This window comes from Pan paniscus, chromosome X, assembly GCF_029289425.2.
Source record: "Pan paniscus chromosome X, NHGRI_mPanPan1-v2.0_pri, whole genome shotgun sequence".
NCBI classification, from domain to species: domain Eukaryota; kingdom Metazoa; phylum Chordata; class Mammalia; order Primates; family Hominidae; genus Pan; species Pan paniscus.
The window spans coordinates 96,581,087-96,603,152 of NC_073272.2; the positions used below are offsets into that span (position 1 = coordinate 96,581,087).

The 22,066-nt window shown below is 36.3% G+C and overlaps 1 protein-coding gene across 7 annotated transcripts in view; it reads left to right on the plus strand.

The window, feature by feature from the left end:
* The window catches only part of DIAPH2 (diaphanous related formin 2), a 921,502-nt gene that overhangs the window by 277,057 nt on the left and 622,379 nt on the right, over positions 1-22,066 (plus strand). For all 7 annotated transcript variants that reach the window (XM_055106523.2, XM_055106524.2, XM_055106527.2 and 4 more), the window contains one exon: positions 1,819-1,933. In XM_055106523.2, coding sequence (XP_054962498.1) covers positions 1,819-1,933 — 115 coding nt within the window. The remainder of the gene's footprint in view (positions 1-1,818; positions 1,934-22,066) is intronic.

Sequence of the window (22,066 nt, forward strand, 5' to 3'; positions counted from 1 at the left end):
GTATCACACCACTGCAGTCATCTGGGTGGATGTGGGGAGATTTCAGTGGGCTCCAAGGATGTGGAGATAGAGTATCATTCATCCCCAGGGCAGGATGTAGTCTGGTTGGGTTTGGGCTCTCAATCTGTTACCATACTGCACCTGCTTTGGTCTTGGTGGCATGTGTGGGATCCAGTGTGAATGCTCATTCTAGAGCAATGCCATTGCACAGACTGCAGCTCGCTTTGTATACTAAAGACTAGTTTCAGGGCCTGTGGAGGCTGAGTGGCTCTCCTATGGCTAGAATCTTCAGAGTTCGCAGTGGGAATCTGGACCACTGGGGATATGTTATTTACCCTTTTCCCACATTGGGGGAGCGTCTCTGGGCTCCCAGCTAATCACAGCCAGGCTTGCTGCCTGGATTCCCGCTCCTTCCATGCCTCAGGTGTTTTCTGTAACTTCCCTGCCAAATTCCAGTGTTTTTACATGTTGTGATTATCTACTCTCTTTTTTGGCCTTTTATGGAGGATATGAGTGCCACCTGCCTCCAGTCAGCTGAAGCCTATTCCCCATTTTTCTTGAATAAAATCCTTTTTATTATTGAGCCTTTTTATCTTACTTGTTTTTCTTAGTGAATGACTTTCTTTTTTTAAATTTTACACTTTCAAATAGTGTGGAATAAGCGACAATATTCAATATTGATATACCTTAATTTTTTTTGATGTATGAAAATACTTTCTTCTGACTGTTGTTTGGCTTTATTATTATTAGAAAATAATATGTCTGTTTTAAAAGGTTATTATGTAGATTGACACAGTCCTCATTCACTGGGAACTAATTTTCTAATGAAAATCCATTTACCCAGACAACCATCTGGGGAAATGTGTCATCCAATAACATATTTACAGTATTAGACAGCATCTATGTAGTAAGTTGGTTTAAACAGAATGATGGTTAAATCATTTTTCAATCTTATGCGTATATTTATGCTTTGCTCATAAGAGTAAACTTGGAGTAAATGGTTTTAGAATGTAGTTTTCTTTTTAAAAAATTAAGTACAATTCATCAAAATTCAAGATTACAAAGCTGTTGCCTAGTTATCTTCCTGTGTTAATGTAGTTGTATGCTTCCTAATTTAACAATTTAGTATGCGGTGTAATGGTAGTTATACATCACAAAACTTCATGGTGTATTGGAAGATAAAGTTCTAATCTTGGGTAGTAGTTAAGACCACAGTCCTCTGGAGCACTTATCTAGGTTTAAAATCCCAGCTCTGCCATTTACTAATTTGGGCAGCCACTTAAACTTTCTTGGGCTCTGTTTCCTCATCTTTTAATGTAGAGATAATAACAGGTGAAAAAATTATTACGAGGATTAAATTAGTTAATATATGCAAATAACTTAAGACAGTACCTGACACAACGTAGGAGGCGTGTGTCAGCTATCATTATGGTTGCTACCTTAAACCTAATGAGTGAACAAGGGGAATTCACTTTTCTAAGTCTGAGTTTCCCTGTTTTAAAAAACCCAGGAACAAGAAGATTTTATGTGAGTTGGGGTTAGGATTTCCTAAGTTATTTTTAAGACTCCTTCCAGTAGAATAGTTTTTAAGGTGCAATTTGCTTTGTGGTCTATTTCTATTGTTCACCATTTCGTCACATAATTCTGAATTTCCCAATGAATATTTACTTTATAAGTATTATTTAGATACATCCTGAAATTGACTTAGAGGATAGAGGAATAAAGGAACTGCCATTCAACCTTGCTGAAAGTTAGTTCCTTGAAAATTTAAATATGAGGTTATAATTTAGAATCTATTCTTTGTTATTTTTGTTTCAGATTGAACCCACAGAATTATCTGAGAACTGTTTCTGGTTAAAAGTCAAAGAAGACAAGTTTGAGAATCCAGATCTCTTTGCCAAATTGGCATTGAATTTTGCTACTCAGATAAAAGGTACATTTTTAAAAATAAAATATAAGTTCCCGATTCAGGTATAATTTAATTTAGTGCTTTGCTAAAAATTTCTAGTAATGGGTATATGTATACTTTTCCCACACTGGACAGGGTGAAACATAAATAGATTGACATTTAACTATATTTTACCTAGTAAATAAAGAAGGAAATTTATTTTACCTTTGAATTTTATTATACATAAATGTTATTATTCTTCTGAAAATACAGGTTTTATTTTTATTGTTAAATATGTGTGTTGCACTGCTCCATTATAAAATAGTCGTTTTTACTGAGAAGCAGGGAAGATGAATCCGTTGATTCATCATGTAAGAGAAAATAATGTAAGAGAACACTAAAGTCTCAGAATTTTTCATGAAATTGAAATAAGATTGGTCCCATAGTCTTAAATAGTCTTTCCTGTCATGCTTGTATTACTTATCAATTTGGATTCCTAGGAAATGTTATAGTTTTTGCTATAATTAGATATTTTCTATTAATATCAAAATCCAGTACCTTATAAGTATTGTTTACTGATTTGATAATAGAGTGCTTTGTTTATGATTAGATCCTTTATTTATTTGCTTGTGAATTTCACACATGATTTTGTTACTATACAGGTAGCTTCTCAATCTCATAATAGATCGTTATGGTTCATTAATTTTTGGTATTTTATTTCAACATGATTATTTCACTAATTATTGTAGAAGTGATAGTTTAGTTGAGGATATTACTTTTTGTCTGAATGAGTCCTTGCTGTTGAAAAATGGAAATAATCCATACTCTCATGCCCTTGGAATTAGCACCTTTATCATTCATTTGTCTGATTTGTCACATTATGCCTTAGAATATGAGAATATAAATTTTGGAAGATAGGTGTGAAAAATTAGTTTCTTTTTTTTAGATTATGTACACTGGAGATTGTTGTGCTGTATTTGTTGTTCTTTGTAAATTGAAGTTCATATGCACACACAAATCTGGGGTGATTAGACTATTCTGAAGAATTTTGACATTTAAAAAAAGTTACTACTATTAGGCCTACCTTTCTTTTTTCTCATTTGATATCGCAGACCTCACATTTAAAGAATTTTTCAATGATTCAAGTGATTGCCATTTATTATAATCACTCTTTAACGTTAAAAAAATTGCTTGTAGCAAAGTGTTCATGCTTATAGCAAATTATTCATATAGTAAAATAAGGTAGTTTAACAAATGTAAATCTCCCTTCAACCTCAGACTTACAGCATTTTGCCCAGATAAAATCATTAATTCTAATTTTTCACATTTTCTCCTAGAAATAGTCTATGCCTCTCAACACATATGTGCATTTATCATTTTTTGTTTTTTATTCCTTGCTGTTTTCACCAACTGTGCCTAAAGATTATTCTGTAGGTGCTTGTGTTTATCTACTGTGTTCTTTTTACATACTGCATAGAATTTTGTGTATGGGCCTATCTTAATTTAATTAATCCCATATCAATGGCTATTTAGATTAGTTCTAGTCTTTTGCTTGTTTAAGAAATGCTGTGGTGAACATGACTCCATATATGCTGTTTTTCACAAATTCTACAAGTAAAATTCCTGGATAAAATGCTGTGTACATTTACAAATTTTAAAGATAGTATGAAATTACATTCTGATGAGTTTGTATCAGTTTATAATGTCACAAAGAATATATATGAATATCTGTTTTCCCAAAATCTTTGCCCACCTCAGAGGTGAAAATGGTAAATCATTGTTGTTATAATTTTTGCTTTTTGAATATGGAGTGAGATTGAGCACATTTTCTTATATTCACAGGCAATTTTATTTTACTTTCATTTTAAAAAATAATTTTAACTCTTATTCTGTATTCAGGGGGTACATGTGCAGGATTGTTACATGGGTATGTTGCATGATTCTGAGGTTTGGGACGCAAATGATCCCATCATCCAGGTAGCAATGAGCATAGTACTTGACCATTAGTTTTTTAATCCTTGCCCTCTTCCCTCCCTCTGTTCTCTATTAGCCCCCAGTGTCTATTCCCATCTTTGTGTCCAAGAATACCCAGTATTTAGCTCCCACTTATAAGTGAGAACATGCAGTATTTAATTTTCTGTTCCTGCATTAATTTGCTTAGGATAATGGCCTCCAGCTGCATCCATGTTACTGCAAAGGATATCATTTTTTATTTTTATATTTATTTAATTAATTTATTTATTTATTCATTCATTCATTTATTCATTTTGAGACAGAGTTTCGGTCTTGTTGCCCAGGCTGGAGTGCAATGGCGCGATCATGGCTCACTGCAACCTCTGCCTCCCGAGTTCAAGCAATTCTCCTACCTCAGCTTCCCGAGTATCTGGGATTACAGGCGCCCACCACCCTTAGCTAATTTTTGTATTTTTAGTAGAGACTGGGTTTCACCTTGTTGGCCAGGCTAGTCTCAAACTCCTGGCCTCAGGTAATCCACCCGCCTCGACCTCCCAAAGTGCTAGGATTACAGGCGTGACCCACCATGCCCGGCCAGGATATGATTTTTTTAAAATTACGGCTGCATAGTATTCCATGGTGTATATGTACCACATTTTCTTTATCCAGTCCACTGTTAATGGGCACCTAGGTTGATTCCTTGTCTTCGCTATTGTAAACAGTGCTGTGATGCACATAAAAGTGCATGTGTCTTTTGGGGGAAATGATTTCTTTTCTTTTGGATTTAAACCTAGTAATGTGATTGCTGAGTAGAATGGTAGTTCTGTTTTAAGTTATTTGAGAAGTCTCCGAACTGCTTTCTATAGTGGCTGAACTAATTTACATTCTTACCAACAGTATATAAGTGTTCTGTTTTCTCCACAGCCTTGCCAGCATCTGTTTGGGTTTTTTTTTTGGCTTTTTAGTAATAGCCATGCTGATTCGTGTGAGATGGTATCTTGTTGTGGTTTCAATTTTTCATTTCCCTGATGATTAGTGTTATGAGCATTTTTTCATGTTTCTCAGCCTCTTGTATGTCTTTTTATTTTTATTTTATTTATTTATTTTGTGACAGAGTTTCGCTCTTGCTGCCCAGGCTGGAATGCGATGGTGCAATCTCAGCTCACTGCAATCTCCGCCTCCTGGGTTCAAGTGATTCTCCTGCCTCAGACTCCCCAGTAGCTGGGATTACAGGTGCCCGCCACCATGCCCAGCTAATTTTTGTATTTTTAGTAGAGACGAGGTTTCACCATGTTGGCCAGGCTGGTCTCGAACTCCCGACCTCAGGTGATCCACCTGCCTCAGCCTTCCAAAGTGCTGGAATTACAGGCATGAGCCACCATGCCTGGCCCATATGTCTTCTTTTGAGAAGTGTCTGTTCATGTTCTTTGCCCGCTTTTTAATGGGGTTATTTGTTTTTTTGGTTGTTGATTTCTTTAAGTTCCTTATAGATTCTGGGTATTAGACCTTTGTCAGATGCATAGTTTGTGAATATTTTCTTCCATTGTGCAGGTTGTCTGTTTATTCTGTTAATAGTTTATTTTGTTGTGCAGAAGCTCTTTAGTTTAATTAAGTTCGATTCATCAATTTTTGTTACAGTTGCTTTTGAGAACTTAGTCATGAGTTATTTCCCAAGGCAGATGTCCAGAATGGTGTTTCCTAGGTTTTCTTATAGGATTTTCATAGTTTGAGGTCTTATATTTAATTCTTTAATCCATTTTGACTTTTTGTGTATGGCAAAAGAGAGGCTTTCAGTTTTGTTCTTCTGCATATGGCTAGCCAGCTATCACAGCGCCATTTATTGAATAGGTAGTCCTTTCTCCATTGTTTATTTTTGTTTGACTTTGTCAAAATTCAGATGGCTGTAGGTGTGCAGCTTTATTTCTTGGTTCTCTTAGTCTGTTCCATTGGTCTGTGTGTCTATTTTTGTACCAGTACCATGCTGTTTTGGTTACGGTAGCCTTGTAATATAGTTTGAAGTCAGGTAATGTGATGCCTCTGGCTTTCTGCTTTTCGCTTAGGATTGCTTTGGCTATTTGGGCTCTTTTCTGATTCCATGTGAATTTTAGAATAGTTTTTTTTTCTAAGCCTGTGAAAAATGACATTGGTAGTTTGGTAGGAATAGTATTGAATCTGTAAATTGCTTTGGGCAGTATGACCTTTTTAATGATATTGACTCATCCAATTTATGAGCATGAGATGTTCTTCCATTTGTTTGTGTCATTCATTATTTCTTTTAGTAGTTTTTTGTGGCTCTCCTTGTAGAGATCTTTCACCTTCTTGATTAGATGTGTATGCCTAGGTATTTCATTTTTTTTTTTTGCCTATTGTAAATGATATTGTGTTCTTGTTTTGGCTCTCAGCTTGAGAGTTATTAGTATGTAGAAATGACACTAGCTTTTGTACGTTGAGTTTGTATTTTGAGACTTTACTGAAATTTTTTATGTGTTCCAGGAACCTTTTGGCAGAGTCTTTAGTGTTTTCTAGGTATAGGATCATATCGTCTGTGAGGAGAAATAGTTTGACATCTTTTCCTATTTGGATATCTTTTATTTCTTTCTCTTGCCTGATTACTCATCCAAGGGCTTCCAGTACTATGTTTAATAGGAACGATGAGAGAGGGCATCCTTGTCTTATTCCAGTTCTCAAGGGGAGTGCTTCCAGCTTTCCTCCATTCAGTATGATGTTGGCTGTGGACTTGTCATAGATAGCTCTTATTATTTTGAGGTGTACCTAGTTTCTTGTGGATTTTTATCGTGAAGGGATGCTGGATCTTATTGATGGCTTTTTCCATGTCTATGGAGATGATCATATGGTTTTTGTTTTTAATTCTGTTTATGTGATGAATCACACTTATTTATAGATGTTGATAAACATTGAATCCCAGAAATAAAGCCTACTTGATCTTGCCAGAGTAACTTTCTGATGTTGTGCTTGATTTGGTTTGCTGGTATTTTGTTGAGAATTTTTGTGTCTATGTTCATTAGAGATAGTGGCCTGTAGTTTTCATGTTCTGTTGTTTCTTTGGCAGGTTTTGCTATCAGGGTGATGCTGGCTTCATAGACTTATGGAGGAGTCCCTACTCTTCAATGTTTTGAAACAGTTTCAGTAGAATTGGTACCAGCTCTTCTTTCTATGTCTGGTAGACTTCAGCTGTGAAACTGTCTGTTCTGGGTGTTGTTGTTTGTTTGTTTGTTTGTTTTTGTCATTTTTTTTTTAATTTAAATTACTGATTTAATTGTGGAACTCAATATTTGTCTGTTCCGGGTTTCAGTTTCTTCCCGATTCAATCTTGGGAGGTTGTGTGTTTCCAGGAATTTGTCTATCTCCTCTATATTTTGTAGTTGGTTTGCACAGAAGTATACATAACAGTCTCTGAGGATCTTTTGTTTTTCTGCAGGATCATTTGTAATGTCACCTTTGTTGTTTCTTATTGTGCTTATTTGGATGGCCTCTTTTTTTCTTTTTTAATCTAGGTAGCGGTCCATTTATCTTGTTTATGCATTCAAAGAATCAACTTTTGGTTTAGTTAATTCTTTGTGTGGATTTTTGGGTATCAATGTCATTCCGTTCTTCTCTGGTTTTATTCATTTCCTATGCTAGCTTTTGCATTGATTTGCTCTTGTTTTTCTGCTTCCTCTAGGTGTGAAGCTAGATCTTTAATTTGAGATTTTTCTAACTTTTTCAGGTAGGCCTATAGTGCTATTAACTTCCCTTTTAATACTGCTTTTGCTGCATCCCCAAGATTTTGGTATGTTGTGTCTCTTTTCATTTATTCCAAAAAAATTTTTATTTTCTGTAAAGGCATAAAATTTCTTTTTCTGTAAACTTCCCCCTCCATTTCTTTGCATATTTTCTATTGAGCATTTACGCTTTTGATTATGGACTTATTTGAATTGAATGCTACAAGAATCATAGATTTTATAAAATTTTAAAATTAGTCTGGATCTTAGAAGTTATTAAACACAGACTCTTTGTTTTACCAATGAAGAAACTGAAGTAAGAGACAATGAGGTAAGTGTAAAACCCATTAAAGATAGCGTGGTATAGTAGGAAAAGCCAGAGGAAATAAATTCACACATACTTGCATTCCAGCTGTGATACTTGTAACCTCGGAGACTGAATTTTCTCATACGTAAAATGAATAGGCTAATGTTTACCTGGTAGTATTGTGAGAATTAAACAAGGTTATATATTTAAAGCACTCAGCACATTGGTATCCCTTTCATTTAACTTGATGCTCTGTGTGTGTGTGTATGTGTGTGGGTGTGGGTGTGGGTGGGTGTATGTGTGTGTGTGTCTTAGTTATTGATGCTTCAGTACAACTGTTAATTCAGCAAAATTTACTGCTCTTCTTTTCAGCACTTGGTAGAGCTAATCAGTCAGAATTGAAGCAATTCTTACTGCAGCTGCCAAAACCTAATCAAACCAAATCAAAACCAAACAAAATTCATACAAAACCTCTCATGTATGTATTGCTGAGAATGCTTTATTTTCATTCCTCTTAACTTTGATTCTTTGAATTTTCTCTTTCACGCTACTATGACTTCCCTAATTGTGGATATTTAAGTAGAAATCTGGACAGTATCACCTTTCAGTACCATTACTTTTACTAAAATTTACTTCTGAAAGGACATATACAGGATCAATTATGCATCATAGGCTATTTCAGACATGGACACCATAGCTAAAACAAATTTTAATGATACTAAACTGCCATTCTTTTGTAACACACAGTAACTATTGATTGATGTTACTGTAACTGCTGAAGTTCCTTGTCATTCGCAGTGCCTTGATTCATACTGTGGTCAATAGGTGGCAGGTTTAGTAAGAAATCAGCAGGAGGGTCTGCTTTCATGAAACTTAAACTTCACCGCCCGGGTTTTCTTTTCTCTAGGGCACCTTTTTGCCCCGGTTTGCTGTTCGTTGCAGCTCACTCAGCTGCATTCTGGAAGGAGCATCATTCCTGTTTTTGCTAATAGCTGTTTCAAAACCTCTTAGACCAGTGTTCTAAAACCTCTGACTATTTTTCACTACTGCAAGAACATAGGAGAGCTCATGCCTCTGTCCTCACTACGTGTACTGTAAAGCACTACAAGTCTATTTTTCAGGAACTTGTTTAAGAGCTAAATAGGAGCTTTAAAATACACTAGTTCTCATATCTATAATATTTAAATGTTTAAATATTTAATATGTGAAAGTAGCATAAAATTATACTTCCTATTTAAATTAGTTTTAGAGAAAATTATTTTTAATGTTTTATTTAAAAACAGATTATTTCTGTTTTAGGAAAGGATGGATGTCTTGTTTCATTTAGGTTAAGTTTGTAGAGTATCTATTATGTGTGAGGTTCTATACTAAATGGGAGGGAAAGAAATGAATAAGATCTTGTCCAGGCACCAGGGAACTCACAATCTACTGAGAGAGGTAGGAGGATGCCCAGTATACTTAGTCAAGTTGTAGTAAATGTTAGAGTAGATACTTTTTTAAAAGCTACTGGGGTACAAAAACAAATAATTAATTTTGAGTAGGGTCAATGGAGATCCTAGAGGTAGTATAATTAGAGTTGGGACTTGAAATTTTAATAGAATTTCTATAGGGAAAGAAGGAAGGAAAGACGGCATTCTAGCTAGAGAATACCATCAGTAAAATGTTAAAAGAAAAACTTGAGACAAATCAAATTTTACAGAATTCATTTGAGCAAGGAATCATTCATTAATTGGTCAGCATTCAGAACCAGCAGGGTTTCAGTGTGAGCATCAACCTTTCATAGTATGAACATGGGAACAAAGTAGAAAAATCATCTAATTGTCTACGGATAGTCATTTATCTCATTTGGGCGTGGTGTGATGAGACATTTGCCTTGTCTGGGAATAGGCTCATCCATTGGCTGCCTACAGTTGGCTGAAGTTTCGCTATTTGTGATTGGCTGAAGCTCAGCTGTTTAAAATATACAGTTGGCGTCTCATCTCTGTGTAGGCCTCTGCACCCATGGATTCAACCAGCCATGGACAGAAAATATTTGAAAAAAATTAAAAATATAATACACTGAGCGTCGTGACTCATGCCTATAATCTCAGCACTTTGGGAGGCCAAGGTGGGAGGATCATTTGGACTCAGGACTTTGAGACCAGCCTGGGCAACATAGTGAGACCCCATCTCTGCAAAAAGTAAAAAAATTAACTGGGTGTGGTGATATGCACCTGGAGTCCCAGTTACTTGAGAGACTGAAGTGGGAGGGTCACGTGAACCTGGGAAGTTGAGGCTGCAGTGAGCCGTGATCGTGCTTCTGCACTCCAGCCAGGATGGCAGAGTCTCAAAAGAAAGAAATGTAAAAAATACAGTATAACAACTATTTACGTGGTATTTACATTAATAGCAGAAACTGCAATTCCTTTTGCATCAACATAATATTTAGGTATTATAACTAATCTAGAGATGATTTAAAGTATATAGGGGGATGTGCATAGCTTCTATATGAATACTATGCCATTTTATAGCAGGCATTTGAATATTTGCTTTTTTTTTTTTTTGAGATAGAGTTTTGCTCTTGTTGCCCAGGCTGGAGTGCAATGGCGCGATCTCAGCTCACCTCAACCTCCACCTCACGGGTTCAAGTGATTCTCCTGCCTCAGCCTCCTGAGTAGCTGGGATTACAGGCATGCGCCATCACGCCCGACTAATTTTGTATTTTTAGTAGAGACAGGGTTTCTCCATGTTGGTCAGGCTGGTCTCGAACTCCCGACCTCAGGTGATCCGCCCTCCTCATCCTCCCAAAGTGCTGGGATTACAGGCGTGTGCCACCGCACCCAGCCAAATATTTGTATATTTTGGTATCTGCAAGGGCTCCTGGAACCAATCCTCAGTTGATACTAAGGGATGACTATACTCTTTCTTTAGGTTTCCATTTGTTAAGTTGGAACGTAAAGTTTGGAGACAGTCTTGGGCCAATGATCTGCTGTTCATTTAATTTATTAATAAGGTGGGGTGAAATGCATACTGCCTTGAAGGCACGGGCAGTCAGCCTTGGGTCAGGACTCTGGAATGAAGAGACTTTGTGGCGTAGGTGGCAAGGAAACTTCACGCTGAAGAATTAGGGTTTTATTCTTTAAGCATTAGTGATTTAGTAATTTGGTGATTAGCCCTTGAATAGGCTTTTTGTGGACAGATAGGTGATGGGAATATATGGGTAGGTGATGGGAATATATGGATAGGTGATAGATCATTGATTGTGAGTAAATATCAGTAGACTAGGTAAGATATGATGATATCCTGACTAGTATGAATTCTTAATCTGCATCTCTAAGGTCTATTCTAGTTCCCAAATCTTGTACCTTCATGCTTATGACATTTATGTTCTACTCACAAGCCATAATAATGTCATATTACAAAATATGTTTCAAAATACTCTATGAATTCATGAAATATATATGTTAGAAACAGCTGGAGAATATCCTGTTAGTAGCTTTGAATATGTATCATATATGTAAGTGTTGGAATTTGTATATATGTTCTAGTTTTGTTTATTATTCAATTTGATGATATTTGGGGGCATAGAATCATCAAGGCTAGAATGGTAGTGTCATTCTCCTTTAAAAACTATAGTAATTATAGACAATAATGATATTATATAAGATTTAAAGTAATGATGGTTGATATTAACTAAATTTGGAATGATAATAAAATATGTAGCTTATAACTGCTAATTCTAATTAGAATTTCTAGGGTTCTCTAGAGGCTTCAGGAAGAACAAAGATAGTGTGGGTAGAAGTTGTAAGCAATTTCTTTGCTTTTAATGTTGCTTGGAGGAAATATAAGAAATAAACATAAGAGCTTAATAAAATTTAGCTTGTTTAATAAATTTCTATAGTGAAATTTAGCTTTAATAATAACAGAAAATTGAGGTGTTATAAATATTTGACATGCATATAAATGTCATTTTGCAGTGCTTGAAATATTGGACATAGCTTCAACCTTATGGTGTAACTGAGATTGAAGTTGTGTGTATGTAAAAGCACTTTTTCTTTAGGATCATATTTTAATGTGTGTTTCTTAGTCTAAGAATCAACTGGCTGCTTCTGAAGACACCCACCCTTGCTTGGTTGCTCAATACAGTCTTCTATATTTAGTGAACTAATGAAAAGACAAAAGAGTGGTAAAGTGTAATTCATCTTTGTCTTCATAATATAGAAATTCTTGCAATTGACTTGAAATTAATGAGATGTCAGTCTCAGAGTGCACAGCCCTTGTAAGATGGTGCTAACGTGTCCAGAGAGAGTTCGTGTCCTAACAAATAATTTGTCATCTTAATGGCACAACATGCATCCTTCTGTAGTATAAGCTTTAATGTATATGGTAACAAACCAGGAAGGCTTAATTCTTTCAGGCAGCAAACTAAAAACCATACTTAACTATCTTAGTGTGTTTGGGCTGCTATCACAAAATACCATAAATTGGGTAGCTTATAAACAACAGAAATTTATTTCTCACGCTTCTGGAGACTAGGAATCCAAGATCAAAATACTGGTATATTTGGTGTCTTTTGAGGGCCTACTTTCTGGATTATGGAGGGTAGCTTCTTTCTGTAACTTCACATGGTGGAAGTGGTGAGCTGTCTTTCTGGAGTCTTTGTTTTAAGGGCACTAATACAATCATGAAGGTTCTGCCCTCGTGACATAATCACTTCTCATAGGCCCCACCTCCTGATACCATCACCTTGTGTGTAGGTTGGAACATATGAATTTAAGGGGGACATAAACCTTCAGTCCATTGCAATACCTGTACGTAATTTCTTTTCTTTCCCTCCCTCCCTACTTCCCTCTCTCCCTCCCTCCCTCCCTCCCTTCCTTCCTTCTTTTCCACTCTGTAACCCAGGCTGGAGTGCACTGGCATGATTACAACTCACTGCAGCCTCGACCTCCCAGGGTCATGTGATCCTCCCACCTCAGCCTCCCTGGTAGCTGGGACTATAAGTGTGCACCACGATACCTGGCTAATTTTTTGTATTTTTTGTAGAAATAGGGTTTCACCAGGAGGCGGAGCTTGCAGTGAGCCAAGATCACGCCGCTGCACTCCAGCCTGGGCGACAGAGCGAGACTCCATCTCAAAGAAAAAAAAAAACAAGAAATAGGATTTCACCATGTTGCCCAGGGTGATCTCAAACTTCTGGGCTCAAGCAATCCACCTGCCTCGGCCTCCCAAAGTGCTAGGAATACAGGTGTAAGCCACTGTGTCCAGCCCATAATTTCATCATTTTAATTATATCTAAAGTTTTTTGGATTTCTAAATATAAATAATTATTTTTGTATATCACTTTACCAAAGTGTTTTTTTTTTCATTATGGACATTTTAAGTGTTTCAACTTATGATGACACACATTCATTTCCAGTTGTCATTTTCTAGCATTAATCACCTATTTTATGTAAAAGAAGGAACAAGGGATGTTTCAGCCAGAGATACATGGCGTTGTTTAATTATAAGTCACCAATTGTAGAGAGAAAGAGAGTATCTTCTGCCTTCTAAGCAAATAGACTTCAAAATAGCTCCGTCTTTACATATTGACAATATGTGGTGATTGTACTACTTCTATTAATATAATACCATCTCTACAACATCTAGTAACAGCAATAATAGTAATAATTATAATTAAAACAATAATAAATTTATTAAACATTATATCCCAAGAGCGATGATAATTATTTTAAATTCATATCATACCAACCTCATACCAACCCTAGGTACTTGTATTGTTGTTTTGTCGGTTAAGAAACCGAGACTCTGGGAGATTAAGCAATATTTTGTTTACATATCTAGTAAGTGGCAAAATGGTGATTTGAGCCCAAGTTTGTTCTTAATCTTAATCACTTCTGTATGCTGTAACAATGACTTTTAATGGCTTCTATGCCCTTAGTAATTTGTGCATTTTGTTGCACTGTTAACTGATCCCTTTTTCATATGGTTAATCATATAGTTCCACATATATTGTATTATCTTGTGAAATATGTAATCCTATTATCCTGGCACTAAAGATAGTTCTTCAGAGCTCAAACCAAAACTAGGAAGCTGTACGTTATCCATGGAAAGAAATAAGGTTCTCTCTATAATTTAGATTTTTTTAGGCATTTTCTATGTAGAATCTGTCAGTGGTAAAACGTTGCCGTGACTTGAAGTCTGTCTTTTCTAATAATGAGGGAAGGAATGTGGTCTTCATGTCATTAGGCATTTGGTAATGATATATTAATATAGTTGAGATGCATAAAGTAATGAAATCAATTTTTCACTTTGACTCTTTTGAAGTTAGCTTCATAACATTACAGACACCTTGTGTTATTTTAATATGACACTTTTAGCTATGAGTTAATGAGACTGCCTTTCCCCATTTCAGTGATTTTTGCTGATAAATATATAGATTAAGCACAATAACAAGTGTTCTGTTAATAGCATTTCTAAGTCATATAGCTTCTCATTCATATTTGGAATCATTATTCTAAGTTAATTAGTTTTTTGTTTTTTGTTTTTTTTTTTTTTAACAAAGTGTTGCTCTGTTGCCCAGGCTGGAGTGCAGTGGCATAATCTTGGCTCAGTGCAACCTCTGCCTCCCGGGTTCAAGCAATTCTCCTGCCTCACCCACCCAAGTAGCTGGGATTATAGGTGCACACCACCATGCCCGGCTAATTTTTGTATTTTTAGTAGAGACGGCATTTCGCCATGTTGGCCAGGCTGGTCTCAAATTCCTGACCTCAGGTAATCCACCCACCTTAGCCTCCCAAGGTGCTGGGATTACAGGCGGGAGCCACCGCGCCTGGCCAGTAGATTAGTTTTATATTGGCAAATAGAAATTATTTACATTGAAATCCAGTGGGAAATTGTAACATTGCTGTATAAAACTACAAAGAGGTGTGCTTTGTTCTTACTGGATATTAATGGCAGTTAAACTAGTTCCAGAGTATATCTTGCATGATATAAGAAGAATAAGAGATTTGTCTGATTTAAGAAATTAATTTAGAGAGGTTCAAATCTGGTAGCTTTTCTGAAGCATTCTATACAGGTAATCTTCCATTTAGTCAATTAATCCTTGTTGGTGAGAAAAATTTAATGCATTCTTTTCAAACTGCATTTCAGTAATTTGTGTTCATTACTCAGTTTTGCCTAATTTAAGGATAGCCCCATTTATATTATTATTATTATCATTATTACAGTAATCACTAATGTTCTTTTTAGAACAATGCTTATCATCTTGTAAAGTAGGTGTGCTGATTGAGCAAGCTAAATTTTGTTATTAGGTGTCTGGCAAACACCTAATGGGAGATGTCCCAGGAAATTCAAAATTATAACAGAAAAATATCTCGTCTATTTTAATGCATGCTTCTAGGAATACAGCTGCACTTGAAAACAGATTCACATTTTGTGTATGACTATTATGTTGAAAGAACTTTAACTTTTTATTTTATTGTTGTGAATAATATTAATTATTAATTATTAATAAATATTAATATTAATTTTGGCTGCATAACCCAATATCCCCAAATTTAGCAATTAATAGAACACTCATTTATTTTCTCACAGATTCAGGAATCTTGGCAGGTCTCAGCTCAGTCCTCTGTTTCAAAGTTCCTCACAAGGCTGTATACAAGATGTTGTCAGGGTTGTGGTCCTGTGTGAAGGCTTGACTGGTGAATGATTTGTTCCTAATCTCATTCATATGATTGGCAGGATTCAGTTCCTCCAGAGTGATTGGACTGAGGGCCTTCATTCTTGGATGTTTTTTGTCCAGAACCCACCCTTGGTTCCTTGATCATGGACCTCTCAGTAGGGCAGCTCATAAAAGTCCATTTGCTTCATCAGAGTGAAAGCCAAGGAGTGAAGACAAAGAATGAAAGCAAGTCATTCATAAGGAAGTCACAGTCTTTTATAGCCTAATTTCGTCATTAATAACATGTAACTAGGTTCAACCCTTACACACTGATAGGGGAATTACTCAAGGGCATGACTACCAGGATGCGGGAAACATTTGGGAGTCATTTAAGAAGCTGCATACTCACATGGATATATACAATTTGATTTTAACAAATGTTATGATATCTCTTTCTTTGATGACTTCAACAGAATCCTAATTGGTCTTTCTGCCTTCTCTCCTGTTTTGTGATAATCATGGCATTCCCATGTTTGGAACATTTCACTGACTACCTCTTCAGGAGGAGATTGAAACTCCTTGTCATGTGTTTCAAGGTTATTTACCTTTTCACTCCCACTAAAATGTACTTAGACTGAACTCCTTTGTTCCTGGAACAGAGACACTTAAAAGACTTGGAGACTTCTCCCTGAACACAGTTTAATTTAACCAATTCTTCATTTGGCTTTTATTTAGATGACACTTCCATCAGAATGCAGCCTTCACAATTTACTATCGTCTTGACTCATTCACCTCCCTCATTAGACACTGAGCTTGCAGGAAGGAGAAAGCATTTCTGTTTACTATTGTTTTCTCGCATGTACCACAGCTTCTGGCAAATATAAGTATGTAACACACAAATGAGTTACAGTTATATATACTTAGTTTCATTGCACTAAGGCAAGTACAATAAGGTATGAGTACTAACCCATAATTATTTAGTCACATAGTAATGAAACAGGAAATTTTCCCAGACTCCTTCACTGGCGGAAACTGGAATGAGGGCACTGGAGCTAGCCAGCTGTTTTGGCTGGCTGCAATTGCTTGGATCTGCTGCACTCCACACCTTGCAGGAGGGGGAGCACAGCTGAGTAGGTGCAGGAGCCAGGGCGAGTGCTTCTGAGTGTCAGCAGAAGCAAAACTCTGGTGCGGGCCCTGCAGCAGCATCTAGAGGGGAGTACCCACAACCCCCGAAGCCCCAGAAGGAGTGTTACAGGCAAAGCGCTTATAGCCATCTGCAGATGGCTTAAGTGTTTAACAGCTCAGTGGACCCTGTTCCTTTTCACGAGGGCAGAGAGTCAGTGTAACAGTCTTCTGTAACCTGAACTCTTGTCTGGCATCCAGGAAAAATCAGTTCACACAATTGAATTTAAGGATAGTAAATGTAGGGGATGTTATTGCCAATGGAAATGGCTCTTAGCCGGAAGGAAAGCTGGGAAGGGGATGGAGCAGGAAGGTATTTGTCCCCTGAAGTCCAGCTGTTTCCAGCTGGACTCTTTTCTAAAGTCCTGCCAATCAAGCCGTCCCTCTGAAGTCAAGCTGCTTCTCTCCAACGTTCAGCTGCTTCTTCTCATCTCCCTTTCTCTGCTCTCAGCCAGTGGAACCTAGGGTTTTTATGGGTACAGGATGGGGGGCAGGGTGGGTCAGAGTTGGTTTTGGGAAAAGCAACACTCAAGTGGGAAAACGGGGACGAAAAGTTTTCACTGTGGGCCATGGTTCCAGGCTTGAAGGTGGAGCCCTCGCCAGGGACCCTGCCCTTTTCTGCCTAGAGCTTATCTGTCTCCTATCCCTATCAGTAGGAACTCACCATCTTTAGTAATTCATTCAGTGTGTGTGTGTATATATCTATGTGTATGTATAGAATATGAACCTGTTTCTTGAAAAATCCTTCTCATTACTCATTAAATACCAGAGATCTATATAATTGAGTCTGGCTGTGGCAGTTTGCTAATGTTAATTTGTACACTTATGTTCCCATGATTTAGTAATTCACTCCATTTGGGTGTTTTTAAAAAAATGTGTACATCAGGCCAGGTACAGTGGTTCATGCCTGTAATCCCAGCACTTTGGGAGGCCAGGGTGGGTGGATCGCATGAGACCATGAGTTCAAGACCAGCCTGGGCAACATGGTGAAACCCCATCTCTACCAAAAAAAAAAAAAAAAAAAAAAATTGGCCAGGCATGGTGGCATGCACCTGTGGTCCCAACTACTTGGTAGACTGAGGTGGAAAAATCACCTGAACCCAGGGAGGTTGAGGCTGCAGTGAGCTGTGATCATGCCACTGCAATGTAGCCTTGATGACAGAGTGAACCCTATCTCAGGGAAAAAAAAAAAATTGTATACATAATCACATATTTTCTTTAAAGTTTTCAAATGTGAAACTTAGATTTTTTTTTGTTTCAAAAGTGGTTGTGGTTGATTTAGTCAATAAAGTTTTAAAATGTATGGTTGGCCCACTTAAATAAACAACTTTAGTGGGCTGACATATATGTCCATTTCTTGATTTGTTGTTTCATTCTAAGTAAAATTTTTAATTTCTTATTGTCTGTTTAAAAAATAACTGAAATACAATAATAAATAGAATAACTATCAAAAGGTTTTATGAGAATGAAGATAAATATATATCACAGATTCAAAACAAACTGACAATTTCTGTAATTATATGTTAATATTTGTTGTGCCTTCACTATATGCCAGGTACTTTGTGAAGTTTTGACATGGATTATTACATTCAATTTTGTTTTCTACCCTATGCAGTAGGTACTGTTATTGAAATCATTTTGCAGATGAGCAAAGTGGAGCTTGAAATCAAGCTCAAGCAGGGTGATTCCGTAGCCTACATGCTACATTACTTTGCTGTGTTTACGACATAAACAAAGACTTGGAAATTGGATGTATTAGCACAATCCTGAATCCACAGCTTGTGCTTTTAAACACTACTGGATCACTCTGTAGTATAACTGTGCCTATGGCTCTACTATCAAAAATCTCACTTCAAGATCCCTTTATCTGCCCCACAGGACAAGGGTAAGGGTATTAATATATGAATTTGTAACCTCTGAAGTACCTTATTCTTGCCTACCCGATTCTACCTAGTTTATGTAGAGTATTAATACATTTCTATTAATTGGACCCAGTAAAAATGTACCCACAAAAGACAGAACTGAATGACTCCATTTGCCCAATAAATGGTTTACAACATATTGAAACATGTCTCTCAATATAACACCAATCTAGAAAGAGTGAAAATGTATTGAGGTTACTAACCTCCCTAGATTAAGTTTTCCATTGTGTGCCTGATCTGCCTTTGTTTTATCCATGGCCACATATTAATACTATTCTGATTTCCCCCTGCTTCCTGGCACTGTTTCCTCTTGTTCTTTGTCATCTGTTGATACTGGCTTAAGGATCATTGGATGGCTGTTAATTAAATTAATTTTGTAGGAGTCTAAGCAAAATATGTGATGCATTCAAATGGCAAGTACAACTACTGTGAATTAACAATAGTTCCTCCGTTAGAATGGCTTACTGAGAGTTGACTGTGCCTGGCTTCATGTGATAAGAATAAACTGATAACTTGCTTCTGGCAATGTGTTAGGAATGTGTTGTTTCCTAGCATGTAATTGCTTTTAATAGTAGGTAACAAAAAGTAACTACTCTGTGACATGTGATGCTATAAGGATATTTGTAATTTTCTTTGAAAAGAGAAGCTGGTGTGATTAGGTACCTTTTGTTCTGCTAACAGCAGTGATAAAGATGCTATCACTCCTCTCATAGGTTTTACTTACTATTTGCTCTTGCAGAATCAGATCACATCCCTATTAATTATTGGCATTTTGGTTCTATTTTACATGCTTTTGTTTTCTGAATGCTGACAATTTAAGCATTTTAATGATTGACTGCATTAGCAAATATTAATATAGCTGCATGATAGATCAGCATATGGTTCTGAAATCTTTGTAATATAGTGTATAGACATTCATTTTTTAACATTTTCGTAATCCATTTCCGGGCATAAACTGAACACATACACAGACTCATCAGAAATTTCTTAGATTTGAGGCAGGGTTTTGGGACACAAGCGATTTTTAAATACTTCAGACTGCGGCAAAATTTAGCTAAGGGATTCCTTGTTTTTTAGCAGTTCCTGAGAAGACTTGCAATCAGCCATATTTTGGGGGGAGTGTGGGTTCACTTATATTCTATGAAAGCAATGGGATTTTTTTTCTTTAGTGTTTTCTACTTGAAGGTTTTTTGGTCTGCTAATATTGTCTATTATCTTTATGTAATGATGATGCCACCCCCTCTAATTAGTAGAGCATAATACTGTTTTGATTTTCAGTAATAATGTTTTTTTAACTGATCATGTCATCCATATTTGCTTAATATTTCCTGTAACTAGTGACACTTTTTTTATGATGACAAGGGGCTGGGATAGAGTTTGTGGCCATGGTGCAAAACAAAGCTGACTGACTCAGTAAGCATTGAATTCATGACCTTAGTGTTATCAGCATAGTGCTCTAACCAACTTAAACAATTGGCCACAGGTAAATGATATGTGATGACAAAAATAGCTAAAGTTTTCAGCCATTTTAAGCTGATAATATTTGCTTTCTGCAGTAGCAGTGCCTGAGGCAGCTTCATATTATAGCTCTCTTAAATTGTTTAATAATGAAGACTTTTGAACATGCTTTTTAAATTTAGTGCCTACCTATATCACAATATAACAATATATAATTGATCTTATATTTTTTTCAAAAGGCAAGTCAATAAGTTGTTGATTTTGTTATTTTTAGGGACACAACTAAATATATTTTAACTAAGGTTTATTGAGAGAGAGAGAGAATTACTTGTACAAAGTCTTTTCTGCATTGTATCAATATTATGGTGTCATTTGCATTTTGTTCCAGTGATAGTCTCCATTTCCTCCAACCCTCAGAGACATTAAGGCAATTATTTATTGTAATCAACTCTTTCCAACTTAATAACGTTTTTGAAAATACCATTATCACTTTCCTTGATGGGCAGTTTATATTTGTGCCTCAATGTTTATATATTGCATAATATTTCCCTGAAAATTATTACCAAGAACTAAGTTTAATTAATTAGGATGGACCCTAGTTAGAATCTAATAAAGTAGTGGTCTTAAGAGTTTGTTCTGGTTTTTATGAATTTTGCAAATGGTTATAAATGGGTAATCTCTTTTTATAATTTAGTATTTATGTGGTATATGTAGCTTCTTTCAGTTATCTGTTTTAATAGAGGGGAACAAATGTACAGAACTTTGAAGGTATATGTGGAAGGGAAAGGTAATTAAATGTTTTTATGGTAATATTATTTTTGTATTTTAGTATCTTTAGCTCAGATCTATTTATGTCCCCCTAAACTAGGAGTAAGAAGCAAAAGGAGTACTGAGAACAATCAACCTCTGGTCAGATATTTAGGGATTGTTTAGAGATCTTTTCAAAGATCATCTGTACCTTTTGGCAGCAAAGCAAAAAATGGGCTCTAGGCCTTTGGGAAATTTGCTATGTAGGTCCATTCTTAGGCCGTAAGTTTCCTCTGGGCCATATGTTAAAGAAAACCCTGTTATCTCGTATTGAATTCCTTTATGGTCAAAAGAATTACTAGGGACTTGTGCTATTGGGGGTGTAATTTTAAGTTGTGAAACTCTTTTTGTTGATTGTCTGAATTCATTATCTCCATTATTTGTCTCTTGCAGCAACAATGATATTGCTGGTCAGGGTCCAATGTCTCAGGATTAATATGGTTAGAATTGCAACAAATATATATAAAATGAATTAATTCATAAGCTGTGCTAGATTTGTTTTGGTCTGTGGGCATTCTGTTGACTGGTTGTTGAGGGTTCTGCACGTTCCTTAGCCGCTGGGCAATGGCCAACCAGAAATATACATGTGAGCTGGAAATTCAGCTGTTTATTTAAACAGGAGCACAGATAGCATAGACAGAAAGGAGTTGATTCATATGATATTTGTTATATACTGTACATTCTTCTGAACATTTTATATATATTAACCCATTTAATTAATTCTCATGGAAGAAAACCTGTACGACAATGTTGTTATCTTCAATTATATAGGGGAGATAACTGGGTCATGGGGAGATTAAGTGACTTAGCTAAAGGTTACAAGCGTAACAGATAAGAAAGCTGAGTTCCCACTCAGTGCTCTTAATTAGTATACAAACTGCCAGCTTCCAAATTCATTTACACGATGTCAGTTGTATAACTGGCAGTCTAGATTCCTTTTATATATTTATGAAGTATATACCATATTGTAGAACTGTAGTCTTATTTCACTGGCCTTATACATGCCCTGACAGGTCTAAAGCTTATCTGAGTACCAGGATGGGTGTGACAGCAGGGAAGAGAATTTGTCTGGATCAGTGACATATTTTAGCTCCAGTAGAGTTTCTAGATTATCCACATTTCTGTCTCTCTGAGTTGCTTCTGAGTCTGAGTAGTATTACTCATTCTTGGCATCTAAGGGTTCTT